The sequence below is a fragment of the Talpa occidentalis genome, unplaced genomic scaffold (genome assembly GCF_014898055.3).
Source record: "Talpa occidentalis isolate TD23 unplaced genomic scaffold, MPIMG_talOcc4v2.1 talOcc4.12, whole genome shotgun sequence".
NCBI classification, from domain to species: Eukaryota; Metazoa; Chordata; class Mammalia; order Eulipotyphla; family Talpidae; genus Talpa; species Talpa occidentalis.
In genome coordinates, this window is record NW_023601212.1 from 86,697,986 (window position 1) to 86,725,154 (window position 27,169).

The 27,169-nt window shown below is 55.7% G+C and overlaps 1 protein-coding gene across 2 annotated transcripts in view; it reads right to left on the reverse strand.

Annotated features, from left to right (window-relative positions):
- Nucleotides 1–27,169, reverse strand: part of SBK1 (SH3 domain binding kinase 1) — a 44,779-nt gene that overhangs the window by 2,336 nt on the left and 15,274 nt on the right. Inside the window, exons 1-2 of one of the 2 annotated variants that reach the window (XM_037507379.1) lie at nt 17,615–17,805; nt 543–775 (exon numbers count right to left, since the gene is read on the reverse strand). In XM_037507379.1, the coding sequence (XP_037363276.1) occupies nt 543–768 (226 nt within the window). In that variant the 5' untranslated portion in view covers nt 769–775; nt 17,615–17,805. Of the gene's footprint in view, nt 1–542; nt 776–17,614; nt 17,806–27,169 lie in introns of those variants that run through there. The other variant, XM_037507380.1, reaches the window with a different exon arrangement.

Consider the following 27,169-nt stretch of genomic DNA (forward strand, 5'->3'; position numbering starts at 1 on the left):
GCATCAAGCTCTGGTTGAGAGAAAATTCTGGAGCTACCCAGTGGGATGTCATCCGAGTTCAAACTCTGTGGCTGCATGACCTTGGCTGAGTGACTGAATCCCTCAGTTGTGTCCTCATCTGAGAAAAGGAGATGGCCATAGCGGCTTCATAGGGGCATCTCCCCTCCGGAAACACGATGTCCTGTTCTTGAGGACTTACCCTCAGCTCTGTCCAACTCCCTGGGGCCTGCCATCACCAAAATGCCAGAGACTCCGCAAACACCATGGCCAGCTCTGACCTCTCCCTGAGCTCCAGATGTGCCTGAGTGCATCCCCTCGGCTGTCCCCGGAGCCCCATCTGGATCTCCAGCACTGCGCCTCCAGTCTGGGCACTCTGCCCCCAGACTCCTCCCTTGGCAAGCCGCCTGCTCTTCCCTCGTTAGCTTCCCCACCTGGAGCATGGGCTCTGCTTCCCTGCTGGCCTCCTGGCCCTCAACACAGATCCTGGGAGCCCCAGGTAAGTCCCCACCCCAGCCTTAACACGGGTCCCTGCAGACACTCACCTGTGCCCTTGTAGGCCACCAGGTCAACTTTCCCATAGGTGCCTTTGCCCAGTTCCCGGACGAGTTCATAGTGCTTGGTGACGTCACTAGCGGCCAGCGTGCGGAGGGTCAGCGCCTGCATGTCTTCCGTGAGGAGGGGCACGCCCGCACCCAGCCCAGGGGCAGTCCCTGGCCCACAGCAGGGCAGGGAGCGGGGCGGCTCTGGCTCTGGGCAGCCCACGCTCATCTTCTCCCTGTAGAGGAGGGAGTGGCATGGAGTGTGTTATCCGGCCAGGGCCCCTCCTCTGCCCACTTCCTCCCTCCCAGCACCAGGATCCCTGGGGGTTGGGCCCGGACGCCAAGCTCAAGATGCCCGCGAGAGGGCAACAGGCATCCTTGCTGCCTCCTCTTTCCCCCAAGCTTCAGGGCCAGGCTGAGCCAGCACTCCTGGGAGGCGGTCACCGCTGCCGGCCCCCACTCGAGCCCCACGGGCCTGTCTGTCTCCAGATGTCACCCAGGCGGTCTCAGGCAGGGCACGCGTGTTCACGGCACACGAGGACATGCTACGTGCAGGCTGCATGTGATGCGGGGACTGCTCAACCCCACTGTTTGCCGGGTGCTGTTGGAAGTCTGGGGGACATAGCATTGGAGGAAGGAGTAAGACACCCCACCTCGTGGGACGTAGGTTCTGGGCGTGGGGAGATGGACAGCATAGTGAGCACATGCGTTATATTTTTTATAAAAGTATGTAGAGAAAATAAGGCAGGATGTGGGGGCCAGGGCGGTCTGAGGGCCCGGCTTGCAGTGGCAAGTACCTCAGCCACGTAGTCTCAAGAAAACTCTGCAGACATGGCCTCACACCTGCCACAGCCTCCCCCTCCAGACAGCGCGACCCAGCTCAGGTACAAACAGCCACAGCTGCAGTCCCAGCCCCAGGACAGAGTTCCGGTCCCACAACGACAGCCCTCCCCGCTCCTGCCCTCCACTCTCACGGCCTCACTGGGCCCTTCAGTGTCCATGTAAGCTGGCCTGGGCTTCCCAGATGCACCCACTCTTCAGGGGTTGCGGAGTTTGTCCCCAGGTGGTGTTGGGGGGCACAGAGCTGCAGTGGGGTAGATCTGGGGCTGGGTGGCAGAGAAAGCCCCCCAGGGGCCTGTGTCTCTTGTCCGATTAGTGGGGGAGGGTTAGGCTGAGCCCAGTGCCCAGGAGCCGGTGTGCCCACTTCCGAGCACGCACCAGTGGGAGAGGCCAGCTCTTGGCATCCACAGCCCCACCCCTGCAAATGACCCCCTCCCAGGGGCCTGGTTCTCTGAGAAAGCCAACCTGGAGCCAGACAGCCTGGGGGTGAATCCCAGCTGTCACCTGCCCGCTGGATCGCCTTGGGCAAGTTACTGCATCTCTGTGCCTCAGTTTCCTCATCTATAAAAAGGAATCACTAGAGCCTTGTCCCTAGGCAGCTGTAAGGAGTAAATGAGCTGGCAGACGGGAAGGACTTGGGGCTGGGTCACCCCAAGTGCTCTGTGCATGTCTGGGTCTCCTTAGCATGATCCGCATCCTCCTGCTGAGCACCCGGGGGCCTGGGCTAGGGCTGAGCCCACCTCGGACCCCTCCTCGCCCTGGCCTAGCAGCTCCCCTTCCAGCCCTCTGCTCCTCTGCACCCCCTTCCCTCTCAGCACGACCCAGCCTCCCACTTCACACCGAGAGGAGGAACATCAGGAGGGAACTTCCTGGCCTCCCACCCAGCCCCAAACGGAGCTCCATCTGCACGTCCTCCCAGCTGGCTGGGAGCAGGGAGCCCTCCCCCCTCCTGCTTCGGCTCCCGCCCTTCTGCTTCCTGAGGATCCTGCTCCCCCATTCAGCCCCCTTCCCCTCCATTCATGAACAAGCCCTGCTCTGAAAGAACCTTCCCCCAACTCCGCAGCCGCCATTCCTGTGCCCAGAGTCCCTTTGAAATGCCACGGGATGCCCTGGGGGTGTCTGGTCTGAGCCAGAACTGGCCTCTCGCAGCCCCGACGGAGGCGGGGTGCCAGGACGGAGGCGGGGTGCCAGGCCACGGAGACCGTCCTGCGTCTCTCTCTGCCCTCACGTGCCCAGCCCAACGCTGCCCTGGCACACGCACCCAGCCCTGTGCTGTCCTTGGTCCTGTGCCGCAGTCACCAGTGGGCTAGAGTGATGACATCTCCCCGCGACTCCCCCTGGTCACTCCCCCTAGTTTCTCCATCTGAATGGGCCACCTCCCCCAACCCCTGTGAGAAAACCCAGGCCCTTGTTTTGGGCTCCGTCCTGGGGTGCTTTCAATGGGTGTGCAGGGCTGTCCCGGAGGGGTTCAGATGAGCACACCCCCTCTTTGCCTTGAACTTCCCCAGGCCAGGGAGAGCTGGCTGGGCTGCTCTGCTGACCTACTTCGCCCAGTGTGTGGACTCCCTGGGGGCTGCTGAGATGTGTACACACATGTGGGGCCCCCCACCGGGCCTGCCCTCCTGGGTCACTCCAGGCTGCCTCTGCATCTCTGGGGAGCTGCAAGTTGCAAGAAGCCCTCCCCCCCGGCTCCACCCCACCAGGGACTGCTGGGTGCCTGACTTCCCAGCTGCCCTGGCCTCAGAGTTGCCCTGGGTGGGCACCAAGCTGGGTCAGACAGCCACCATAGCGTGGGGCCCGCATTCACCCCTTAGTCCCAGGTTTAGCCTGTGTTCTAACCACTGCCCTGTCTCTCCTGGGTCTTAATACCCCATCTTGTCTCCGCCAACATCCCTGCTGCCTGTGCTCACCGGCCCTGCTCCACATCCCGCCTCTCATGTCTCATCCTCAGCCTCCCAGGAAGCCTTTCCTGCTGCCCCCGCCCCCCGCCATGCCAATTCCTGCCTCTACTGAGCCCTAGGACTCAGGCAGGGTCTGTCTTTCTCAGGGCTCCTACTGACAATCTTGGGGTGTCAGTGTGTCTGTTCCCATCAACAGGCCCATCATCTGGCCCCATTTAACAAGGGCTAGACGAGGTCCATCTCTCCCTCATCCATTCCCTGGGCTCCTAGAGTTCAGTTTTGGGGGTTCCCACTTTCACCCACTCCTTGCATGCCGACCTCCCTTTCCCTGCAGGTCTGTTCTCTATGAGGTATCAGCCGGAGACAAGGCACGGACCCACACACCCGTCCCTGCTGCTGCGTCATCCCCCAGGTGCACACCGCCTCTGACCCAGTTAGGCTGCATGTGACTTAAGAGGCGCAGTAGGGAGGCAGCGCGGGCCTGGGGCTCAGGGGCCTCGACCTTGATCCTAACGTGCGCCACTTTTTAGCTGGGTGACTTTGAGCAAGTCACATCACTTCTCTGGGCCTCAAGCTTCCACAGCCATGAGATAAAGAAAATAATGTTGACAGCAGCAGCTAACCCTGTCCTTACTACACGCCAGGCCCTGTTCTTAGGGTGAGCTCACTCACCTTCACAGCTCCACGAGGTACGTCGTGTTATTGTCCCACTTTAGGGGTGAGGGGAATGAGGCTCAGAAAGACTAAATAACTTGGCCAAAGTGCTGGGGCTGGCGCTGAAATGGATCCTCTTGAACACTATGCTGCTCCTGGTCAGAATGTTGACCCAGCTCATCCAGACCCCTTAGTATCCAAGTGGGGAGACAGGTCTGGAAGAGAGCAGCGCCCCGGCGAAGGGCACACGGGCAGTCACTCCGTCCCTGCTGATGGGAGGCCAGCACAGTCCAGGTGCTGCCGCGTGAACGCACTTGGGGCTCCTGACAGTCCTCAAGGAAGGCACACCGGCTCTTTTTTCAGGTGGGGACAGCAGCCCAGGGTAAAGTAAGACACACGCGCCTCTCTGGGGGCTGAAGGATGGACGCCTGGCATCGGTGAGCCCTTGACCTTCATCGTTGCCACTGGCTCCCCTCGAAGGAGCCGCTGTGGACTGGTGGGCGGCTGTGGACTTCCCAGCACCAGGCGTGGGGCCCTGGCTGGCCCCCGCCTCCCACCTGTAGTTTGGTCTGCATCTGTCCACACTCAAGTGGATTGTGCTGGCTCAGGGAACCCCGCACTCCTTGCTCCTCAAGTGTGCGCCCTCACTGACCCTGAGGGAGCTGCTCCATTTCCTGTGCATGTGGCTGAAGGCAGGAGGGTGACACCCAGTCTTCACGGCAGTGGTTGTGGCTCTGACCACGAGGGCCCTGGCCCTGTGGGCTGGGTCTTCCGCCACTGCTGGGAAGGCCACAGTGTAGGGGGAGGGTTTCCCAAGCAAGAAGCAAGACTGAACTGCCTCCCATTTCCTGCCAGTGGGCGGCTTGAGCTGGGTGCCACCGTTAGGAGAGTTATACCCAGTGTATAACTCAACTGAGGCTTACTCTGGGACCTCCCTGTCCCCCTCTCCCCAGCCAGCTTGGCCAAATTTCATTCACTGAGTCCTCATAAGTACCCCGAGGAGGGGACAAAAACACCTTAACTGAGATAGAACTTACTAGGTTCACCCTCAGTGAGTAGCGTTCAATGTTGTAGTGAATGTAAGAGCTATGCAAACATTGCTAAAATTGAGTGATGCTTTCCATTGGATGGGTGAAGAATGGAGACCCAGGAGGCTATGGTTATGGCAAAACCTTGTGTTTCCTCTTGTGCACAGAGCTGGTCCTGAAAGCTGCTCACCTCCCCTGCATCTAGGTGTGGCCAGGGGACTGCAGTGAACAGAAATGATGTGTCACTGCCAGGCTGAGGCCTTTCAGGATGGCTCAAGTGTCTCCCTTCTTGCTTCTGTGTTCTGGCTTGGTACAGAGGACTCCCAGGCCCTAAAAGATGGTGGAGGTACAGATAGGAGCCCGGGTCCCCTGGGTATTGACAGGGTTCTTCATTCTGCATCTTCTGTGAGCCAGCAGCAAACATCTATTGTGTTAGGCTGCTGAGCTATAGGAGCTTACTTGTTATAGCCGCCAACACTACCCTAATTCAAGGGCTATGTAACAAGGAAGCAGAAGAGCCAAGAGTTGAATGTTTGTATGTTCGGATGCCTGGAGTTTGGCCATAGAAGGTAACCTGGATGGTGATAATCCAGTTACAGGAGCAGGTTGAAGGTGACCAGCCTGGAAAGAGGAGGGAACTACTCTTATCCTGTATGGTGAGAAAAAGATGTTGGCAAATACGTATTGAGCATGTTGTGCTAACCACTGTGAACTGAATCCTTTAACAATCACACAATATGTCTGGGAGGCAGGTGCTACCATTATCATCCCCATTTTACAGAAAGGGACACTGAGGCACAGATGGGCTAAGGAATGTGCCCAACAGCAAATCATCAGCAGGGTTGGTATTTGAACTTGGGTTTCAGATCCCTTGCTCTTATGTGTTCTTCGAGGCTCCTGAAGGCTGACCCAGGTGATAGTAACTCAAAATGAGACAGTTCTCAGAGACACACCAGGGTGGAAGTGTTTCTTGTCACTGGGGGTGGAGAAGCCGAGACTGGGTGTCCATTCCCTGGGGAATCAAAGGGAGGTGATGTCAGCCAAGCCTATCTTGCTCTCACTCTGGGGAGGCCGAGATGTCTGACCCCATGCCCATTCCCCTCCTCAGGTCACTGGATGCATGTGATGCAACTCCAAGTGTATCCTCAGCAGAGCTGTGACCTGGAAGGAAGCCACTGGATGAAAGATTGTTCGATTGTTCCAGAGACGGTCCCCTCCCCAGGTCAGTATCATTATAAGTCCCTGTGATAAAATAGCCATAAGGTGAAATTTCAGGTTCTGAGAGGGGACAGGGGTCCCCCTGTCCTCTCACCTGTTTCTCTATAAAGGGAGATGCTAGAACTTCATTCCTTTGCCTGGGCCAGCCTCTGCTCCTCTGCATTCTCCCTTCACCTGCTTCCGGACTCCTCCCTCCAATCTCTGGTACGTATGTAGTCAGATAAATTGTGCTAAGACCGGATTTGACCGACCTTGCCTTGCTCACACATTTTCAGTGCTTTCTGGTACCTTTTCCTGCTCAGCATCAATTTCCCTCTCTGAGGAATTGCCCGTCTTGGTTCATGTGGTTGGGTAGGGCTGCTTCCACCCTGGCTTCAGTTAGGGGCCGGCCTGCCCGGCCAGCTGCTCTGTGCCATCTGCCAGGACACTGTGACTGGTTCAGAGATGAGCCTGTGACCAAAGATGACCTGCTGAGATACAGCCTCAGGGCTCGCTGCAGCCATGGGGAAGGAGATGCCTCTGACCCCTGGGCTGCAAAGCTGGAGAACACGGGCCTAGGGCTGCTGGGGGGTGACTTTACCACCAGGAGGGAGAGGCTGTCTGAGGAAGAAGTGACAGAGATACACACCTGAATGATGAGAGACTTCTGATGACTTTGAGCCCCTGGATTCAGGCATGCCTAAGGTCCATTAGACTTCTGAAGGTTTGTCTCATGAATCAATACATTTCCTTTCTGACTCAAGTCAGTTTGAGTTGAATTAATGTAACCTGAAATTTAGATTCCAGACAAGGGGCCTCTCTGGTGGCGCAAGGGGTTAAGTCTCAGCACTATGAAGCTATCTGCAGCCACTGCAGCACAAGTTCGATCCCCAGCCAGGGAGCTGATCTACATGGAGCAGACCTCTCCTGTCTTGCCCGCTGCTCCCCTCAGCAGTGTATTTCAGTCAATCCGCCTGTTCTACTCCCCACTCTGTCTCTGGTAAATCCTCTAACCCCCTGTACCTCTGGCCTGTACCCCAGCTCTTGTATGCATAAATAAATAAATATTTTTAAAAATTAAAAAAAAGATTCCAGAAAAACATATCTACTTGGGGTCAATTGCTGTGTTGGGTGCTGGCATGGGATGAGGAGGTTAGAGTGATTCATTAGAGAAGGCCTACAAATCAGGAGACAGATAACAAAGACTCAGATAACCATAAACTCAGGTAGGCGATGGTCAGTGTGTTCCAGCATCCCCAAGGAGGGCACTAGCAATGGGCATCAGGGTGGCTTCCTGGAGGAGGTGACACCTAAACAAGCCTTGAAGAAGATTAATAATCCAACAAGAAACCCAAGAGCTCCTTGAAAGCAAGCCCTATGCCTTAATCATCTTGCTATTCCTAGCACTTAGCCAAAGTGTGACAAATGCTGGGTGAATAATTCTTTACATGTTTGGTAAGTTGTAACTTTTTATATCTTGGCTTTCTTGAGTGTGATGGGCACATGACTGTTACCCCAGGGGCCTGTTTGAGGTATCAGTAGTCCCATTTCACAGATGCAGAGACCGATGGCTAGAAGAGAACAATGCCTAGAAGGTTGCTCAGAACAGTCAGGAGCAGGGCAGGGCAGGAAGCCAAGATGTCTGCAGGGCTAGGTGCTGTCCTCCTTGAAGGGCCCCAGCCCTGAACACAGCAGAGATGGGAGCGGCTGTGACCAACGCTTGTCACTGTGAACAAAGAGGCTGGAGGTGCTGTGATAAGACTAACAATGGCAATAATAGCTAACACTTAGGGAACCCTTGTCAGGAGCCAAATGCCTCATGCAAGTGATTTAATCCTCACAACATCTTATGATCTGGGAGGAAACTGAGCCACAGACTAGTTATGTTACTGGGTCAAGATCATCCAGTACCTGGCAGTCAGGATTCAAATCCAATCATTATCATTCCAGTGTCCAAAAGCTAAACTATTTGTATCTTGACTGTCTTTAAAAAGATAGTAAAAATTATATATTTTCTCAACATGCCAGTGCTTTACATTTCCACTGCCACTCAACCTTCATAGCAACCCCATTTTACAGATAACAATACTGAGGCTTGGGGGGGGTGTCAAGTGATTTGTCCAAGGCCACTCAGCTTAGGGCAGAACCAGGGACTGGACCTTGATCTTCCCTGCTCTGTCACCCCTTCTCTACTCTGGGTTGCTGGTTTGTAGTCCCAGGTTCTCTCTGGCCCGTCTTCAGCACCACAGCCCGGCGGACAGCACCCAGGCAGGCAGCCCTAAGTGCCAAAGAAGGGGATGTCTGAGGAGGCTAAGCCTGCAGAACAGAGGAACTGCTGTAGAATCAAAAGCCAGGTCTGGAAGCCTGGAAACGTACATGTGGACACACAGTGATCACCTTTATCCTGGGGATACACCCCACGACCTTAGGGGATGCCTGAAACTGCAGCTATGTTTTTTCCCTATGAATACCTATCTATGATAAAGTTTAATTTATATTTTAAGCCCAGTAAGAGACTATCAATAATAATTATTCATAAAATAGAACAATTATAACAATATATTGTAACAAAAGTTAAGTGAATGAGGTCTCTCTTTAAATATCTTACTGCATGTAGTGATTTTACATGGTGGTTGACAGTAGGCGACAGAAACCAGGAAAGGTGAAATGATGGATGGGGGAGGGGCAAGTATACTGCCATTTATTTAACCCACCCCCTCCTGATAGACGCTTGGGTCTTGTTCAGCCTTTGCTACTTACTACAGCGAGCACCTGATATGTGAATTATCTTGCAGTGCGTGCAGGTGTGTCTACAGGATGGCGACATGGAATGCTGGGTGAAGGGGCAAGTGTGCGTGGGGTATGTGGTGTGCACGCCGTGCCCATGGCCCTCCCCCATCACGTAGGAGAGGGCTGCTTCTCGGTGGAACACAGCAGCTGCCACCAGCTCCCTCGCCCTCTCTGGGCCTCCACATCTCTTTGTTTCATGTTACTTTGAAATGGGGGAAAGTAAGAATAGGCTTCTCATTTGCTTGTGCTTGCATAAAGTAACTCTGGAATCAATACCAGACGTTAATAAAGGTGCTTGACCACCCTCAGCACTCACTCCCACTGATCTGAGCCATCATCTCTCAGCTGCTGCAGGAACTTCCTAACTAGTCCCCCGCCCCCCCACCCCCCCACAATCTATTCTTGACATAGCAGCCAGGGAGCCCATCAAAAGCCAATTGGATTGGTTACCCCCAACTCCATACCCTCCCCTGGCCCTCATCTCATTCCCAAATCCTTACCAAGGCCCTTGATTTACCCCCGAAACTGACCTCCATTCTCTGCTCAGATATACTGGCTCCCTCTCATCCCCAAACATGCCAGTTCCCTAACTGGGGGCTGTTCTCCAGATACCCAGAAGGCTAGGCTCCCCCAAGCTTTCTCAAATGACACCGTCTCAGCGAGGGCTCTGCTACCGCACTCCCCTTGCCCTGCTCTATTTTTTCCCCCAGTAGAGGAAATCACTTCCTAACCTATTATGTAACTTACTGACTTGTGATGGGCAGGGACTTTGGCGGCTGGTCTGTGCCTGGCACAGAGCTTCTCATATTTGGTGAATGAATGAACAAATGAATGAGTCTCTGGGGCGAGCAGCGGGAACCAAGTGGAGGCAGGACTGGCAAAAGGCAGCAGGCACGGCTGGGGGTGCAGATGATGCAGTGGGGGGTGCGTTGTGAGCCCCCAGGCTCTGCATTCTAGGACTGGTATCCCTGAGAGGGCTAGAGGAGGCCTAGCCCTGCCTGTGTGCAGGAAGGTGGGGGCATCTGGGAACTCCCTCAACACCTCATCTTGAGTGGAGTCCTCAGTCCATATCCCTGAGGCAGGTGCGCTCGCCCAGCTCTCAGCTGCTCAGCACCTTCCCTGAGGGTGTCCCTGCCCCTCCCGTTTGTTTACCCCAGTGCGGAAATCTGTTCACACATGGGCTCTCTTATTTGCTGCCAGGAAGTGGGGCCCCCCCCCGAAAGGCCTGTGAGGTGTTTGGAAAAGCCGTGACCTCTGCTGCTGGTGCCCAAGATCCTGGCCAGCCCCTCGGCAGCCTTTCCTTCAGTTTCCAGTTGGAGAGATGAGCTTCCAGTGGTTCTTATCCTTAGTGGGTCACCAAAGGCTCAATACCCTCTCCCCCCAAAGCACCCTCTGTGACGCACACACCCCCTCACATGTAACATCAGGGCCAGGGCTCCAGACCTGACGAGGTCCCTCCAGTCTCCACGAGGGACTCCAGGTATGGCCTCTCTCTCCCCTGGGCCCTTGGACCCCACCAAACGTTCTATTCCAGCTCAGAAGGAGGATGGGGAAGAAAATGTTCTCAAGTCTCCTCCTCAATTTTCCCTTCAAGGTGCAAACTGGCTTCATCCCCTCTCGCCGTGTGACCGTGGGCAGGCCGTGCCAGCTGCCCAAGCCTGTGTGCCCGTTAGTCAATGGGCTGCAGCTGCCCATTTAACATGGTGGGTGGCCATAGAATTGAACATCAAGAGCTGGTGCTCTGTAAGCATGCTTGGGGCTGGGGCCTGAGACCTTGGCTGCGTCGTGGACTCTGCACCATCTTGGATCCTCGAGGCCCTGTTTAGACTGTGCTTGGTTTTCTATGCTACATGTGGGGATTATTTTGACTCCGCTAAATCTTATCCCCTGAACCCACTTTCACCAGAAGGGACTTTGGAGATCATGTGACTGGACCCCCCCACTTCCGAGGGAGGGAGCCTGAGAGAAACTGCTGGAACTCCCCAAAGATCAAGCAGCAGAAACTGCAAACGTTCTTCCCGGCCCTCCCCAGCAGCAGCAGCCAGGGGTTCCCTTCACAGAGAAGCTCCGCTCTGGCTCTAGCCCTTGCCTCAGCCTCTCCTTCCAGTCTGCCCCTTCCCCGGACCACATCCTTGCTGGTTATTAATAGCCCGTGACGCTGCCGGCCTGCACCAGTGCCCAGAGCCGGAACAGGCTCTCCAGCCTCCCTTCCCCTCCCCGCGGGGAGTGGCAGCCCTGCGGTCAGCGTGAGGCGGGCAGCCAGCACTCAGGGCGTCAGGAGGAGAGCAGGATGGGGAGCTCTGACTGGCGTGTCCACCGGTGGACAGGTGGTGGCCAGTGGGGAGAGCAAGGCTCCCTGAAGAGATGAGCCCTGTCCTACCTAGAGTCCCCCGCCTTCCTGGAGCCCTCACAGAAGGAGGGAGGGGGAGGGGGAGACGGCGCCTTGCTGAGGCTCCTAGCAGGCTGGCCCTCTCTGTTCCTAGCTCCGAGGCCCTGGTTAAGTCACTCGCTCTCTGGACCTCCGTTTCCTCACCAGTAAGACGGGGGTAATAATGGTGCCAGTTAAAGTATTAGTAACAGCCAACTTCATGAGCCACTTAGCATTTGCGTACTTGGGGTGTGTGTGTGTGTGTGTGTGTGTGTGTGTGTGTATAGACTCATTAAACCTCACAACAGTTTCGGAAGAAGCTGCTATTATTATCCCCATTATATACTTCACAGCTTCTCTGAGACACAGAGGAGGAAGGCCGAGTCCTGTGTCCAGGGCCTCACGGAAGTGGCTTGGGTGAGTGTGGGTCCAGAGCAGTCAGTGCATATTCGTTGAGCACCTACTATGTGTGTGGCGCTGTTCTTGGATCTGAAATGCATTCATGAGCTACAAAGCCAGCCCTCAAGGAGCTTATATTCTAGCTCGGAGGCATTGGAGGTAAGTGTGAGATGTCCGTCAGACAGTGACGTGTCCCGAAGGAGAAGCCTGACTGGGAGATGCTTGGTGGGGAATGAAATCGCCGACAGTGGTCAGAAAGGCCCCACTGGGAAGGCTCACGCGTGTAGATATTGGGGTGAAGAGCTCCCTGGAGAGGATGGGGGACTGTGTTTGCATGCTGGGGGAACAGCAAGGAGGCCGCAGGGCTGTGGAGTGGTGGGTGAGGCCTGCAGGGCTCGGAGGCCATGGTGAGGAGCTGGCTTTCACTCCAGCGCGCTGCACTTCCAACCCCAGCCTGGGCCAGCCCCTCCCGAAGCTGACCAAGCTGACCGTGCTGCTGACTCGGAGAGGGGAGAGGCAGCTCGGAGTGGACCGGGCTTGGGCTCAGACTCCGAGTCCAGCTCCTGCCTGGCGTGGCCCCGTGGGGGCAGAGGGGTGGAGGCAAGGACAGCTGAATGATACCTCCAGGACAGTGGCCAGAGTCCGGTTAGGCCCCATCAGCCCTTTCATGCTGAACTTGCCTGGTGAACTGTGTGTGAATGATGGAAAGCAGGCAGAGTCTTCCTTGGATCCTAGATATGAGACCTTGAATAAGTACCTTTATCCCTGAGCCTCTTATTTTTTCACTTGTAAAAATGGGGCTAGCATTCCCTCTCTGCTTTGAAGACTAATATTAACAGCAAACCCTCAGTGGGTACTTGGGGTGGTTTTTAGCACTTTATAAACATTCATTCACTTAATCCTCACAATGACCCTAAAAGGCAGGGGGTATTAGTACCATCCTCTTTTTCGTAGAGGGGGCTCTGAGGCACAGAGAGGCTAAGCACCTTGCCCAAAGTCACACAGCAGGGCTGAACTCTGTTAACTGCAGGCCCCGCTTTTCCTCCTAGAGACACCAGGGGTCAGGGCTAGAGGCCCCCTGGGCACCCATTGTTTGCAGGAGCTTCTCCTTGCAGACCAGTGAGTCCCGGCTCAAGACAGTGGGAGCCTTCCTACTGCAGGGGTGGCCCGACCACCCAGCGGCGCCGCCCTCAGGCCAGGCTTTATGCAGCCTCTTGGGCTCTGACCAGGAGGAAGAGGGGGTGGCTCAGTCTCATGCAGCCCCACTCCTGCCCCTCAGAGTCACGCTGGCAGCAGAGGTCGTTGGGAGGTTCACTGTCTCTCCCATGACTTGGTAACGTCACAAGGAGGGGCACTGGCACTGGGAGGGTTGCAGTGGCCTTCTCTGGCCTGGACCAGCTCACCTGCATACCCTGCAGGATGTGGCACAGGTAGCAGGAGCAAACCTTACGTAGCGGCCACTGCTACCACTGCTCCCTGTCACAGGCTCCTTGAATCCTCGCCATTTTCCTAGCCGGCAGGAGCTGCTATTAGCCCCAATCTGCAGCAGGAGAAAGGAGGCACCGGACAACGGGCATGTCCAAGGTGACACAGCTAGTGCCTGGGAGAGATGGGATTTGAATCCAGGCCGTCTAAAGCCAATTTCACATAAACCTTTGGGGACGAACAAAGCTGGGCTGAGATCCCCGTTGTGGGTCACCCAGAGCTGTCTCAGGGATAGACGAGAGTGATATCCAGCGCCCGCATGGAGTGCTGGACACTGAAAAATGTCCCACAGCCTCCTTCCAACCCTGATGTTGCGTGACTCCCTGAGGGGGCGCTGATCTGGGAGTCTGGGCCTGTCCCCTCTCCAGACTATGGCCAAGCTATGGCAGGGTTTGGGGAAGGGCTTAACTGGCTCCAGGTCTAACTGGGACCTGGAAGGGGAGTCCGGGAAGGGTAGCTGGTTTGGGGAAGACTAAGTCTGTTGGAGATCCTGGTCCTGACTTAGGCCAGGAGCCCATCACCCTGGGGCAGAGAGTCTCAGGGATCCATGCCAGCAGGAGCCCAGGCCCAGAGGGCCCCTCACCTAGGAAGCAGAGCTAGGAGGAAGAGAGTCTTATACAGGACGATGGCCAGACCACCCCAGGTTCTCAGGTTAAGCCGTGGGACAAGGTTCTGAACCAGCACTGACAGACCCTCAGGCTTGAACCTGCCCCCACCCACAGCAGGGGCAACTCCATGCTCTTAAGCCCCATGCAGTATGCTTCTCATATACCTCCTTCCTTTTTTGGTGGGGATAGCAGAAGCCCTATGGTCTCCCCAGCCCAGCTATGGGAAAACCAAGGCTTAGTCACATACTTGCCGATGTCCCTTTTAATAACAGCCAAAGGTCACGGAGCACAATCCTCATGCTAGGCCCTGTCCTAGGCCCTTTCCATGCTTTGGCTGACCAATCTGTCTGATAACCCTAAGGTAGGTATTATCCTTATTTTCCACATAAGTTAAAGTTCAGAGAGGTTAAGTGACTTGCCCATGGTCACACAGCAGTTAACTGGGACTGAAAGCCGGGCAGAGTCCAGAGCCTGTGCTCTCAACCTTGGTCCTCTGCCATCAACTTTGACCTTGGACTGCTTGTAGACCTTCATCCAGGAAGATGGCCCACTCCCTTCCTGGTCATACCACTGCTGGACCTGGGATCCTGGCCCAGGCAACGCGCATTGTTTTCATTAATGTGTAAAGGACGTCAATATTTTTGACTGACTCCTGAGTCTAGGACCCACCCCCTCCTATCTGACCAGAACTTAGAACTTTGTACTCAGTCATAGAGAGTTAGAGTAAGCAGGAAGCTGATGGCTCAGGGAACCTCTAGTCTAATTCTGTTCTGCACAAACAGGTAAACTGAGGCCCAGTGAGCAATCCTCCCTAAGAGTCCTGACTCTGCAAGCTCTAGAACCTTGGGCTTTTGCTACTGAAAGTGGGACAGTTAAAGCAGGATTTGGGTAGCTGAATCCTAAAACGGGAGTCGGGGTATAAGGCGGGGTCTGGAGTGGAGAGTGGGACCAGGCTGAAGATGAGCTGGTGAGAGGAATTCAGGTTCCCTCCACTACTTAGCCTTCAAGACCCTGGAGGGATATTACCCTGCGTGTTCTAACTTGGCCATGGGGATGGAGGCAGGGAACACCCAGTTGCACAAAACACACACAGATGAAGGTCACCTGCCAAGCAAAAATTTTCTGGCTTCCGCCCTCATCCTGCAAAGCCAGATACCTGCAGGAGGGGTGAGCCAGTCACATAAATGAGTGAACGGGCCAGGTGGGACCTCGGTGAGCGGGAGGGTGAGTGCTCTCTAAAGAAGGTGGTCCTTTTCCAGCTCTGGCCTGGGGTTGGTGTCCTATCTGATTTTTCCAGAGGATCCAAAATTCAATCTTTGTATGTGAAATTGTGTCTTTTTTTTGTTTGTTTGTTTTTTAGCACTGGCAACAAATGCAAACATTGGAACAACACTGTTTGGAGCCAGAAAATGTGCCTATAAGCTGCACTTGACACCATGTGTTATACAATATGCTGGGCACTGGGTTAGATGAAGCCAATGCGCAGTGGATGGGACAGACCTGCTGCTTCCTGGAGCTCGGGGTCTAGATGATGAGACGCGCTCACAGCCAGCGTAGACCTTGGAACCACGGACTCCAAGCTACCAACCCATCAACCAATCCAACTCAGCGCGCCACTGCCAGCCCAGGTCAGGTCAGAAGGGGCGGTGGAGGCACAGTGCTGCTCCTGAGTCATCCATTAGGGGGGCTTCTCAGGTTAGGGGAGAGGAGACAGCAGTTGATGGAGGGAGGGAGTGAGCAAACACAGAGAGCAGAGGATGGTGAGTGAGGAGGGAGAGGAAATGTAGGATGTGGTTTAGGACCATAATGCAAAGGTCTTTGACTGGCTCGATGGGGAGCCCTTGCAGGTTGGTGCCCTTGCAGGTTGGTGGGGGGAATCTTATTTCCTGACCCTTAGGCTCAGGGTTCTCAACTGTGCAGCAGAATGGGGATCAGGTACTTCAGGTGTGGGGTCAAGCACTGCCCCCTCTGGCCTCTGGATGGTTTTCCTTAGCCACAGTGACTCCTCTCTGTGCTCTTTGTTGTCGGTCTGTCCCTGCTCCAGTGCCTGGAGGTTGTGACAAAGCCCGGGGCTCCTAGAATCCTCTGGGGGAAATGAACTCCTTCAGGGCGGGGAGGACACACCTGGAAGCTTCTTGCCATCATGCCCACCAACAGTCTACATCCGCCCCCCTGCAGAATGCGGGGTTCACCCTCACTCTGGGAGATGCCACATGCTTGCCCAAGGTCACCTGGTCTTCAAGGCACTTGGCTCCCCCACAGCTGGTATAGAGGAGGGCTACCCCAACTGTTCTTGAGTTTGCAGGAGGGGCTGCCAGAGGTCTGGCTTGGGGTATCCCCAACCTCTTCTCCTGTGGGTCACATCTTCCCTCTCGGGTGAAGACCAGCAGCATGTGGGGGTGGGGGCACCTAGAATTGGGAGGGGAGAGATGGGGGGACTCTCTGCTTAGGCACAGGGTCCCCATTGTTCATCAGAATGGGGATCAGGTGCTTCAGGTTTGGGGTCAAGAGCTGGTCAGCTAGGCCCCACCGGTTCCCCTTAACTGATCCAACCAAGTGTGGCCTGAGCAAATTGAGAACAGCCCTGGGGGTCTGATGATCAGGCTAGATAAGAAAAGGGGATCAGATGAGGTGGGGAAAAGACCTTGACACCAGTGGCTGGTACATCACAGACACTAGCTAATGGTTTGCTGAATGAATAAACAAACAAAGTGACTCCTGGTGGGGCCACCTGCTGTACTCAGTCCTGCCTCCCCGGGCATCACTGCTTGCCTGCAGAGGGCTCAGAGGGAAGAGGCTGGGGAAGCCCCGGCGGCCCAGAGTGTGTTCTGTTTGCACAGTCCAGCCCCTTCGTAGATCTCTGATCCAGAATTTCAGGGTACACCATCCTCTGGGTTCTCGTCTTCCTATAAGCTGCAGGGTTTGGGGTTCAGGATCTCACTGTGGCCCAGACCCGACACTGTTTTGTACAATGCCCAGAAAGCTAAAGAGAGAACCTAGAACAGTGCCTGGTTGTCCAGAAAACACTGACTCAACCAGAGGTTTGGCCCTGGGTGTTTGGAGGTCAGGAGAAGGGAAGACCTTGGGTTTGCTGCCCCTGGGCACAGGGGGACAGATTGGTGCCCTGACCTGAAATGGCTTCTTGGTCAGGCCCACCTCCCCCCTGCAAACCAGCGCCTCACTTTGGAAAGGGGTTGCCCCCTCCCAATCCTGCACAAAGTACAGCCTGGGTGAAGACCCCCTCCAGCAGAGTCACAGAAAAATAGGAATTTCCACCCATTCTCTCAAACACACCCCTTCCCTGCCCTCTCACAGACAAAGACAACACACCCAAAGCCCCAGCCATCATCCTAGGGCACATACTGCAGGCCCCCCTCATCTCTGGACACCCCCAAATCTTTTTTGGGGGGCGGGCTTCACTTGAGAACTCATCCTGCCTGGGGGGGGGGAAGGGCATATGCAGACACACTCTGTGGACAGAGGGTCCAGCAGTTCCAGGCTCACAGTTTTTTTTGCGGGGGGGGGGGCTTTTCATCCTCTTCCCCCACTCCCTGGTGCAAGGGACTAGCCACGGCTCCCTGGTGGGGTCGGCGAGCAGCGCCCAAACCCCAGGGCTAGGGTGTCGGGTGGGGGAAGGGAGAGGAGGAGGGGGCGGCTCCTCGAGCGAGACACAAAGAGACGTCCTTCAGCCGGGCTCCATGGCGACGCTGGGGAGGGGGCAGTGCGCGCTCGGTGCTTCCCCCACCTGCAGGCTCGGGCCCTCGGCGGCCACTCACCTGCTGCCCTTCACCTGGGCCTGGCTTACCTGGGCTGGGGCCGCGGGGACGCCGCGGCAGGGGGCCTGGGCGCCGTCTCGGTCTCCGTCCGCCCGGCCCCAGGGGCACAGGGCGCCACGGCCGCGGGCTGGGATGCGCAGGGCGGCGCGGGAGGCTCGGTGGCCTCAGTCCCGGAGCTCTGAGGGGGGGTCCCCGGGCCTCTTGCTGGTGAGGAATAGCTCTAGCTGTCCTCGGTCTCTAGATCTGGGGTTTCTGTTTACCGGAATGGGGGGGTTAGGACCCCCTGATCTAGGGGCGTTCTGAGCTGTCTTCGTGTCTTGAGGTGTGGAGTTGTAATGAAAACCAGGATCTTGAGAGGGGCTCCCCGCAATCCGGGAAGGGAGGATCGCTGCGTCCTGGGTCTTGGGGGGCCCAGATTGAAGAGGGGGAGTCTTCTCGGTACCGTAGGGAGGTCGCGGTCTTCTGAATACGGAGAAGTCTCCAGTTTCCCCGGCTGGGGAGTAGCTCTGTGTTGGATCTGGAGGGGGGTCCCCCACTTCCCTGGGGGGGTCTCTGGGTCCGGAACGTGGTGGGGGATCCCGCACTCCCGGCTGCGGGGACTTGCCGAGTCCCGGCCGCCAGCAGGAGCTGGGAGGGCGCCCCTCAGCCGCTGGGGGGCTCCGTCGCCGCCGCTACGAGCAGCCCGGCCCCGCGGTCCCGGCCCCCGGCCTGGTCCGGGCTCTGGCTGCGGCTCCGGCTCGCGATCCGCCTGGCGCTCGGGCCCCGGCCCCGGCCACCGCGCGGGCTGCGCTCCATCGCGGCATCGCGGCTCCGCCCTCCGGCTCGCGCGCACCTGCCCGCCGGCCCGCGGCTCCGCCCTCCGGCCCGCGCGCCGCCGCCCGCCCCTTTGTCCGCCCCGCCGGGCGCGCGCCCCCGCGCACGCGCCTCCCCGGGCGCGCGCCCGTCCCCTCCCGCCGCGCCCCCCCCGCCGCGCCCCCCCCCCGCCGCGCGCCGCGGGGCGCAGATTCTCCCCGCGCGAGGGGAGCAGCGCGCGGCCCCCCGCCCCGCCTTCCGGTCGCGCCGGGTCCTAGCGCCGGGGCTGGACGCTGCCCTCCACCCGCGTCTTTTCTGGGTCAGAACCCACGAGGGCGCGAGAACGAGGTTAGCGAGGGCTCGGGGGAGTCTGAGGGGGTCACCTGGCCCGGCCCTCGGGCCCCGCGGGCCCGGGCGGCCCCAGACTGTCCCGGTCTGCTCCTGTGGGGCGGGGCCTGCGTGTCTGCGCCGGGAGGGACGCGTCCTGGGTCTGCGATCGGGGAGGCAGCCACCGTCCGTCCTCCATCTGCCGGCCTGGGTTGCCGGCCCACCCAGCAGTACTATTTTGAGCGAGAACGAACCTCAGAACTGACAGGAAAGAGGTCGGAAACCGAGACCTGGGGGAGCTAGTCCACCCCAGGTCGCCTTTGTCACCCCTGCTGTAAACGGGCTGTTTCATCGCGGGGGGCAGTGGGGTGAAAGGTGCCCCCACCAGATCGGAGGGCGGGGAGGGCCCTCCAGGCCGGGGGAGCGGCGTGTGTAAAGCCTCCACCCAGGTGAAGGGGCGTGTCTGCTTGAAACTGGACATTGGATGGAGATGAGAGCAGACCGGCTAGCCCACCCCCGAGCCCCCTGTCCTGTCTGTCCCAGTTTCATGCTGCAGCCCCAGCCACACTCCTGCCCCAAGGAGAGCCCCCCAAACACTGCACCTTTTCTCTTTCTTCTCTTTGTTCAAGCTGTTTCCTCCACCCAGCGGAGCCTTTCCAACTGCCCTGACTGTTTCTATCTCTAGAACTTTTCCAGCCAGGGAATGCTAACTCAGGTACCTCCAGGTCACCCAGGTTAGTGACTGGGCTGCATGGAAGGTGGCAGGGAGTGGTGGAGTTGAAGCAAACTAGAAAATGATGTCCACTGCTCCCCCCACCCCAATAATTTTTCAAGAGAAACAGGAAATCCATATGAACATATAATCTTCCAACATTGAAAATGTTTGGCAGTAATTCCCCAAATACAGAAACACTGAATGGGCCACATGCAAGGCTTTGGGGCCAAATATGGCCTCTGGCCATCAGTTTGTGACCTTTGCTACTGAGAACATAGTCTCAGTTCGTAACTTGTCTCCTTTCTGCCTCTCTCTAGACTTTCTTTCTAATGCATGTTGTATGTGATCATCTGCTCTGTAAAATATAAAGTAGATGAGGTTACTCCCCTGCATACAATTGCCAGTGACTTCCTGTTACCTCCAGGGTAGAAAAATATACCCTCCTATTCGGGACATTCAAAGCCCCGCTGCCTTACTCAGCCCTCCCTCTTCCCACGTGGCCTTGACCCCAGCCGGTATTCCTAGAACATCTGCTCTCTCATGCCTCTGCACCTGCGGACTCTGTTTCCTCCGTCTGAACCATCTTTTCCTTCTCCTCCACACGAGTCATCCTCCCAGATACCTCCTCTGTGTCTGCCTTTTCTCTCTCACCACCCCTCCCTGCCTATTTGCAGGAGTTTCAAAGTCCTCCCTAACTTTGTTCTGATCCTTTTCAAGCAAGGCCTTATTGCCCCAAACTAGTAGAAGGTTAAATTATTGTGCAGGCAGAGGGAGACTAGAGAGAGAGGAGGAGAGACAGGAGTTGTATCTAGCAACTGAGTTTCAGAACATTAGAACTCAGAACATGAGCACTTTCTCCCTTCTTTTTTTTTTTTTTTTTTTTTTTAGAAATTTGATTTTTTTTTTTTAAGAGGCACGTATTTTATTTATTTATTTGTTTGTTTGTTTGTTTATACATGCACTGAGTACAGTCAGAAGTGCGTTAGGGCGAGAGAATTCACCAGAGCCAGAGCGGGGAGCAGAGCAGGCAGAAGGACCGAAGTACACTGCTGAGGGGAGCAGCGGGCGGCAGGAGAGGTCTGCGCGCCATGTGGGACCCTCCTCCGGTGGCCGGGGAGCAGCCAGGGATCAAACCAGCGCCGTGGAGGTCGCGGGGAGCCTTGCAACCCAGCGCTCAACCGCTGCGCCACCGGGGAGGCCCACTTTCTCCCTTCTATGGATGAGGACACTGAGGCCCACCCAGGGGCAGGGGCAGAATTAGGCCATGAAATGCTCCTAGCCGTGGTCACCAAGGTTCAACTCCCACAAAAACCCTCTCTGATGCTTAACTACGGATGTATATTTTTTAATCAACGATGTGATTAGTCAAGGTTAGCCAAAATGCATGTGGGTGTCAAATCCCACCTGCCCTCCAGCTCTGCTGAGTGGGGAGTCCTGTTGCCCAAAGTGGGCACACTCTTACCAAGGGACACAGCAAGGGTCCCATTCAATTTTAAGCTTATGGGCACTTCCAGGGCACTTTTTACTCCCACAGTTCTGGGACCAACCCGGAAGAGGAGTCACTGTCCTGGCAGTAGTAACTGATGCTGATCAGTTATCATGAGTTAATGGAAGTCGTGGAATGGAAGTCGTGTAATGTTACTAGAAGTACCCTGATCGACTAGTAGAAGAAGGCAGGGCTGCTTTTACAAAGTGTGAACAGGGAGAAATACATGTGGTGCCCATCGATCTTTTGGAGTAATCCATTGGTTATGATAACCAAGAGATTAGGCCTCTAAGGAATCCAGACACCTGCAGGTCTGGATAATGAGGATGGATAGTGGAGGGTAAAGGCTGAATAATAGTTATGGCCCCAAGGTCAAGTGCAGCAAGGGCTGGGACTGTCATTCATTCCAATTAACTTGCTCTTCAGAGTTTCCCCTTAAAGAGAGACTAACAGCATCCTCAAAAAGTGGTGTGGTATGGAAAAGGGGTGTGATAAGGGGCGTGTGAAAATGCACCACCCAGATCTTCCACCACCAGGATGGTGACTGCCAAGGCCTGCAGCCATGGAGTCTCTCCAGGATTCCCAGACAGAGGAGGCTGCCCTTTGCTTCCCTCTCATCAGTCCCTGTCAATGACTGAGCAGCAGACACAAAACACCTTGTTCCTTGGAGACACGATAGAGTTCTCTGACGACAAATTAGAATCAGGGTCTCCCTGATTGGCTTCTTTGAAATTTTCTTAACATTTTACTGCAACCTAACACTCCTCTCCCCACCTTCCTTCCTTCTTCCCCTTTTCCGAGTACTGGGTTTATTGCCCTCTGATGATTCTCCCAGCTTCCTCTGGCTCCTCCTGCTTCTCCTCCCAAGCGCTCGTTCCCCCCCATTAAATTGCTTGCACAGCTCGGCCTGCTTCTCAGAGGTCTGAACCCACACAGCATAGAAATGAAAGTAGCTGTTGGTATTGCTACAGTTCCTTTTTCCTGGACACCCAGGGATACTCTGCTCTTGCCAGCTCAACATTTTGTATTCACAGCAATGCTGCCTTTCCAGAGAAGGTCGTGATGGGTGTGATGTGGACAGCAGAACACAAAGATAAAACTCAGCCATGATTTCCATAGTGACATAGAAGAAACACCAGAAAACAGAGATTTCCATTTAGATTTCTCTGCCGGGGGCAGAGACCCTCAGGCCTGGGGCAGTCACTTGCTCCTCCCTGCAGAAGGAAACATGTGAGGCCAGGAAGCCCAGGACTTCGATTATTCTGCACCAACCCAAATATCAAATGCTGCCATTTGATATTTACTGATGTGTCAGAAGTTTCCGCCACTGTTGGGGGAATGGGGAAGAATTGTCATTGAGTCTTCCTCTGTCCTCTAGAATCACACATCGCAAACGTTTGTTTGAGTAACTCTGTCAGCTATTATGAAACTGATTTGTCAAGACGCTGTCGGCAGTATTGACAGCCCCCCCCACCCCGCTGGGGACAATGAGGCTAGCCCCAGGATGTTTAATGTTCTGTGATGCTCCTGGTGGCTCGGGTCCCCAGTCGTGACAGAGAGAAGGCATTTCTGATGTGTTGGTTTGCACTGGCCACCACCTTGCCAGGGCATTGCAGCTGGTAACCAGCTCGTCAGCGTGATCAGGCTTAGGATGCCAAAGGTAATGACATTTTGGGCAAAGGTACAGAAGCTGCTCGAAGCCTAAGTAGGGGCATTGAGGACCCCTAAGAGACAGAGGCCAAGTTCACGCATAAGAAAAACAGCTCCACCGGAACCCAGGATGGATCAGAGAGAAGACGGCCGGGCAGCCAGGAGGTCCAGCACCTGGACAATGGATTTTTGAACCTCTCAACGCCTTTCTGGAGTCCTGTGAGCTCCTCGCCAACCTTAGTCAACCTGCAACTCGCTGGCCAGCAGGAGAGCACTGATGCGGGGGAGTGCAGTGTGGTGGCAGGGCGAGAGGGGAAGAGCCTGCTTCTTTGTGACAGAGCCCGCTGCTGAGTTGCACTTGGAGCTGCTTTGAAGGGAGTTCCGCTCCTTGCCGCTGAACGCATGCCAGCTTAAATGAGAAGAGTGTCTGTAGATCAGGAGAGTGAGCGCAGTTCTCCTGGGGTTGGAATCCAGGAACTGGGACTGGGGCGGGGGCAGATGATGGGAATCCATCTTTATCTATCATGTTTGTTCTTTTTTTATTAAAAACATCTGACAAAAATATGATGAAGTGCTAACATCGATCCTAGCTGTATATGCACAGGTTTATACTTCTCAGTCTTTTCTTTCACTTTTCTCAAAATAATTAAAATCACCCAGTAGAAGTGTTTTTAAATAGAATCTTGGAAAACAGGAGAAAAATCACTTTCTTCACTGTGTGATTTTCTGCTTTCTAAAAGGACCTCAATTCTCATTCTCTGAGAAGTGAAGGAATGGGTAATGGCTCCCTGCAACCTGTCACCTGCCCTGACTGCTGGGGGGTGGGGGTTCTGAATGCCTGGGCTTCCTGGGGCTGGATGGGGGGGAAAGTTGTGGGAAGCCTTTGTCCTGCCCGCCAGGTTCACTGCACCGCAGGGGAGCAGAAAGCAGCCTCTGGAATCCTCCCAACAGAAGCAAGGCTACTGGGAGTGGGCTCAGCCCCAGATCCTTCCTCAGGCTGGGAATGGAGGTGGTGCAGAGAAACAGGTGCAAGGCGCACACACCCTGAGGCACACACACCCTGGGGCCCGACTCTGGTGATGGCCTAGTTTGGGTTTCCCAGATACAGACCCTGAGACAGGGAGTCAAGAGCAAGTAGGTTGTTTGGTAGGTGATCCCGGATAGGTGAGCAGAGAAGTGAGTGGGGACGGTGCTGACAAGGGTGGGGGTCAGGCGTGGGTGGGTGTTACCAAGCAAGTTACCACTGTGGGTGAGCAAGGTGAACCCCACTGGGGCGCTCTCAGAGGCCGTGGAACATGTGTCTCTGAGATCTCCCACCCAGGGGCAGAGAAGTTGGGGTGGAAGGCCAGTGATTGCGAGAGCTGCATGGCGGTGGGCGGGCAGTGTGGCGGATGTGGGGGGCCCTCAGGAAGAGAGAGGATGCTGGTGAGTAGAAACTGGGAAGGGGCCCAGGAGACATGGGTGGGGACCTGGCACTGTCTCTACTTAGAGCTGGCACAAATGACTGGCATGTAAAACTAGGCCTGGGGTCTGGTGTGATGCCCACATATGCGAACTGGAAGAACCCTTTTAACTGGCACCCCTTCATTCAGCAACAGAGCCCCCACTTTTCCTTTGGGGACCCACATTCCTGGACATACTTTCCCCTGCTCACTGGGGGTTCTGGTGAAGGGGCTCACCTGTTTGGCTCTAGGGGTGGGCTTGTGACCCAGCCCCCAACCAATGTAGACCGTCCCCTGTCCGTGCTATAAGCCAGACTACTCGGAGAAAGTTCTTTCCATTGCACTCAAAGATGCTGGGATGTAAGCCTGGAGCCGCTACCGCCAGGGCGACCCTCCCAGAGGATGAACCAAGGTGGCCGATAGCAGAGCCAAGAGACGAGAGACTCTGAGTTGAGGTGCCATAATCTGAATCCCTGGATTTAGCCTTAGCTGAAGATTCCAGACATTTTGGGTATGTAACCTGACAAAGTCCTTTTGCTTTCCACATTGGACAATACCTGGAGGGACTGGTTTTCTTTCACACTGGAACCCGGTAAAATGTTCATCTGAGACTGCATCCCAACATCCATATATTCCATCTTCATCATCATGGAAATGGTGGCAAAAAGTGAAAGGGGGGAATTGTTAGGGGAAAAAGGCTGTCCTAAAGCTAATTCCATACAGGCTTTGTGGACGCCACCCCCACCCCAGGCCAAAGCCATCAGGACACTGGGAACTCCAAATCCCATCACCACCAAAGGGAAGGTGGCTGGGACCTGAGGGTGGGGTTAAGCAGCCAGGTTTGGTATAAAACCAGACACATGGGCTTTGGGGGGGGGGGTTTTCCCCTTTTTTTGGCTCTCCGCCAGCTCGCAGAGCTTGGCCAGCTCGGAGAGTGCCCTTGGGTTTCCAGGTCGGCGGATCGGGTAGGGCGCATTTAAGACTTTATTTCCCTATTTTCTCCCTGAGTTGTACATTTTCCTTATTTCCTTTTCCCTTGTAAATAAACCTTTTGTTAACCCTTTTGTGTGTGCCTGTAGTGGAGTATTCATAAGTCCCTTGTAAGCGCGCGGGTGAGGACCCACAGCCAGGCAACCTGTTTATCGGGGCTGCTCAGTAACAGGTTTAAGTCAGTTGAACTGGGTCTTTGTCACTTACAGCCTTCGGCTCTTTATACTATATGTGAATGTGCATAGAGTAAGTGTTTAAAATAACAGTGAAAGATTCTCCTCTCTGACCACATCATCAGTCCTGTTTCCTCAGCACCCAGGCTATGAAAGGGGACTCTCAGAAGGACTTCTGCCTGTTCAGAAACTGAAGTTTCCAATCCTTGGAATTCACCTTTTGTCCCAAATGTGGTTGTTTTGCAGTCATGTGAATTGCTGGGAGGATTCGTCAGAGTGGCAGGGCTGCCATGTGGGGTCTCTCCCTCTAGGCTTCAGGAACCTCTTGGTTCCCTGCCAAGGCACCCACCCACCGACCCATCCATACACCCCTCCGTCCATCGATCCACACTTGTTAATGGGCACTGACTGTGAGGCACTAGGAGTAAAGGGCGGGTGACCAGCTAGTCCCAGGCCTTCAGGAGCTGCCAGCCTAGTGGGGGGAGACATCACACTAGTCGCACCAATAAATGTAAGCCGAAGGCTCTCCTCACCTTCCCCACTGACTGGTCATCTCTGCCCTGGAGCCCAGACGGCCACACACACACACACACACACACACACACACCACTTCCCCCCCGCCCCCACCTGGGGGATCTGGGCTCCTCAGCTCCGGAGGCCCTGCCTCTGGCCTGCCCCGGCCTGCTGCGGCTCAGCCTACTTTCTTTGCTTGGTCCCAGAGGAGGTGAAGGGCAGCTGAGCACCTCCCCCCTTCAGGGTTTTCATGTCACACTCATCTAGGTGAGTCCCTAGACATTTATTAAGCATCTAATAAATGGGTCTCCCCCTGAGGTCAGGGCTCGGCCTTCAAGGAGGGGAAACTGAGGCATAGAATGTGTGTGTGTGGGTCCTGAACTAAAAGGCCAGCCTCTTTGCTGCCTGGAAAAGGAATGGACATGTGTCCTTCCTCCTTGACACGACCCCCTTTAACCTCTCCCAAGCCGATGGTTGGCCTTCCTTATTGGTTTCCTGACCCAGTCTGTTTCTGGGACCCCAAAACCTGCCTGCAGTCTCCTTGGCCCTAGAACTGAGCCCAGGCTCCCCCTCCCTCCTCTGGCACCTCACCCTCACAGGGAGGGGGCTCTGTTCACCACCTGGCTGCCAAGCACAGGTTTGTGTCCGGCTGGGTTGTAAGCATTCACAATACTAACTCATTTAACCCTCACAGCAATCCTACAACGGGACACTGTCATCCTGTATCTGAGACACAGGAGGTGAGGAGTTTGCTGACGATCACACGCCAGGTGGGACTGGGGGATTCTAACCCAGGTAGGCTCCGGAGTTCAGGCCCCTAACCACCCTGCGTTCCAGCCTCACTTCCTCTTCCCCACTGACTCTTATCCTACTTCATCTGCCTCCTCCTGACTTTTGTTCCTGCCTGTGGGCTGCTGCCATGGAGAGGCACTGTCCTAGAGAGGGAAAACGGGGTGCAGGCTTGGGAGCAGGAGGGGCTGAGGCCACAGCCTGATCCCATTCGCCTGCTGGGGGAGGCTTGGCTGAGCCCGGAACCTGGAGGAGGTGGGCAGGGGTAGGAGCGGGTGGGGGCTGGGTGGAGCCAGGCCTGCAAGCCCTAATTAAGTCAGTTAATTAGGTGGGGAGGAGAAGCCTGTGGGAGTTAATGAGCTTGGCTAATTAAGTGGATCCTGGAGAATGGCTCAAATTCTAATGGCTGGGGATGAATAGGGGCTTGGGCAGGATGGAGGGAGGGGGATGAGATGCTTGATGCCTCCTAGTGTCACCAAAGTCTATGCTCCACCCCCCCACCCTCCCACTGCAGTCTGAGGCCTCTGAGGCCACAAGCAAGACATACAGTGACCATCAGGGTCTCAGGGACTGGTCTGAAGTCACCCTTAGGGCCTGATGCCCTCATCAGGGCTGTGTGTGCTAGTGACACCTGGGCCTGAGGTGCCGGGAGACCTTGCCTCCTGGCACTTATCCTTGGGGGGGGGGGTCGGGGTGTGGGGAGGGCT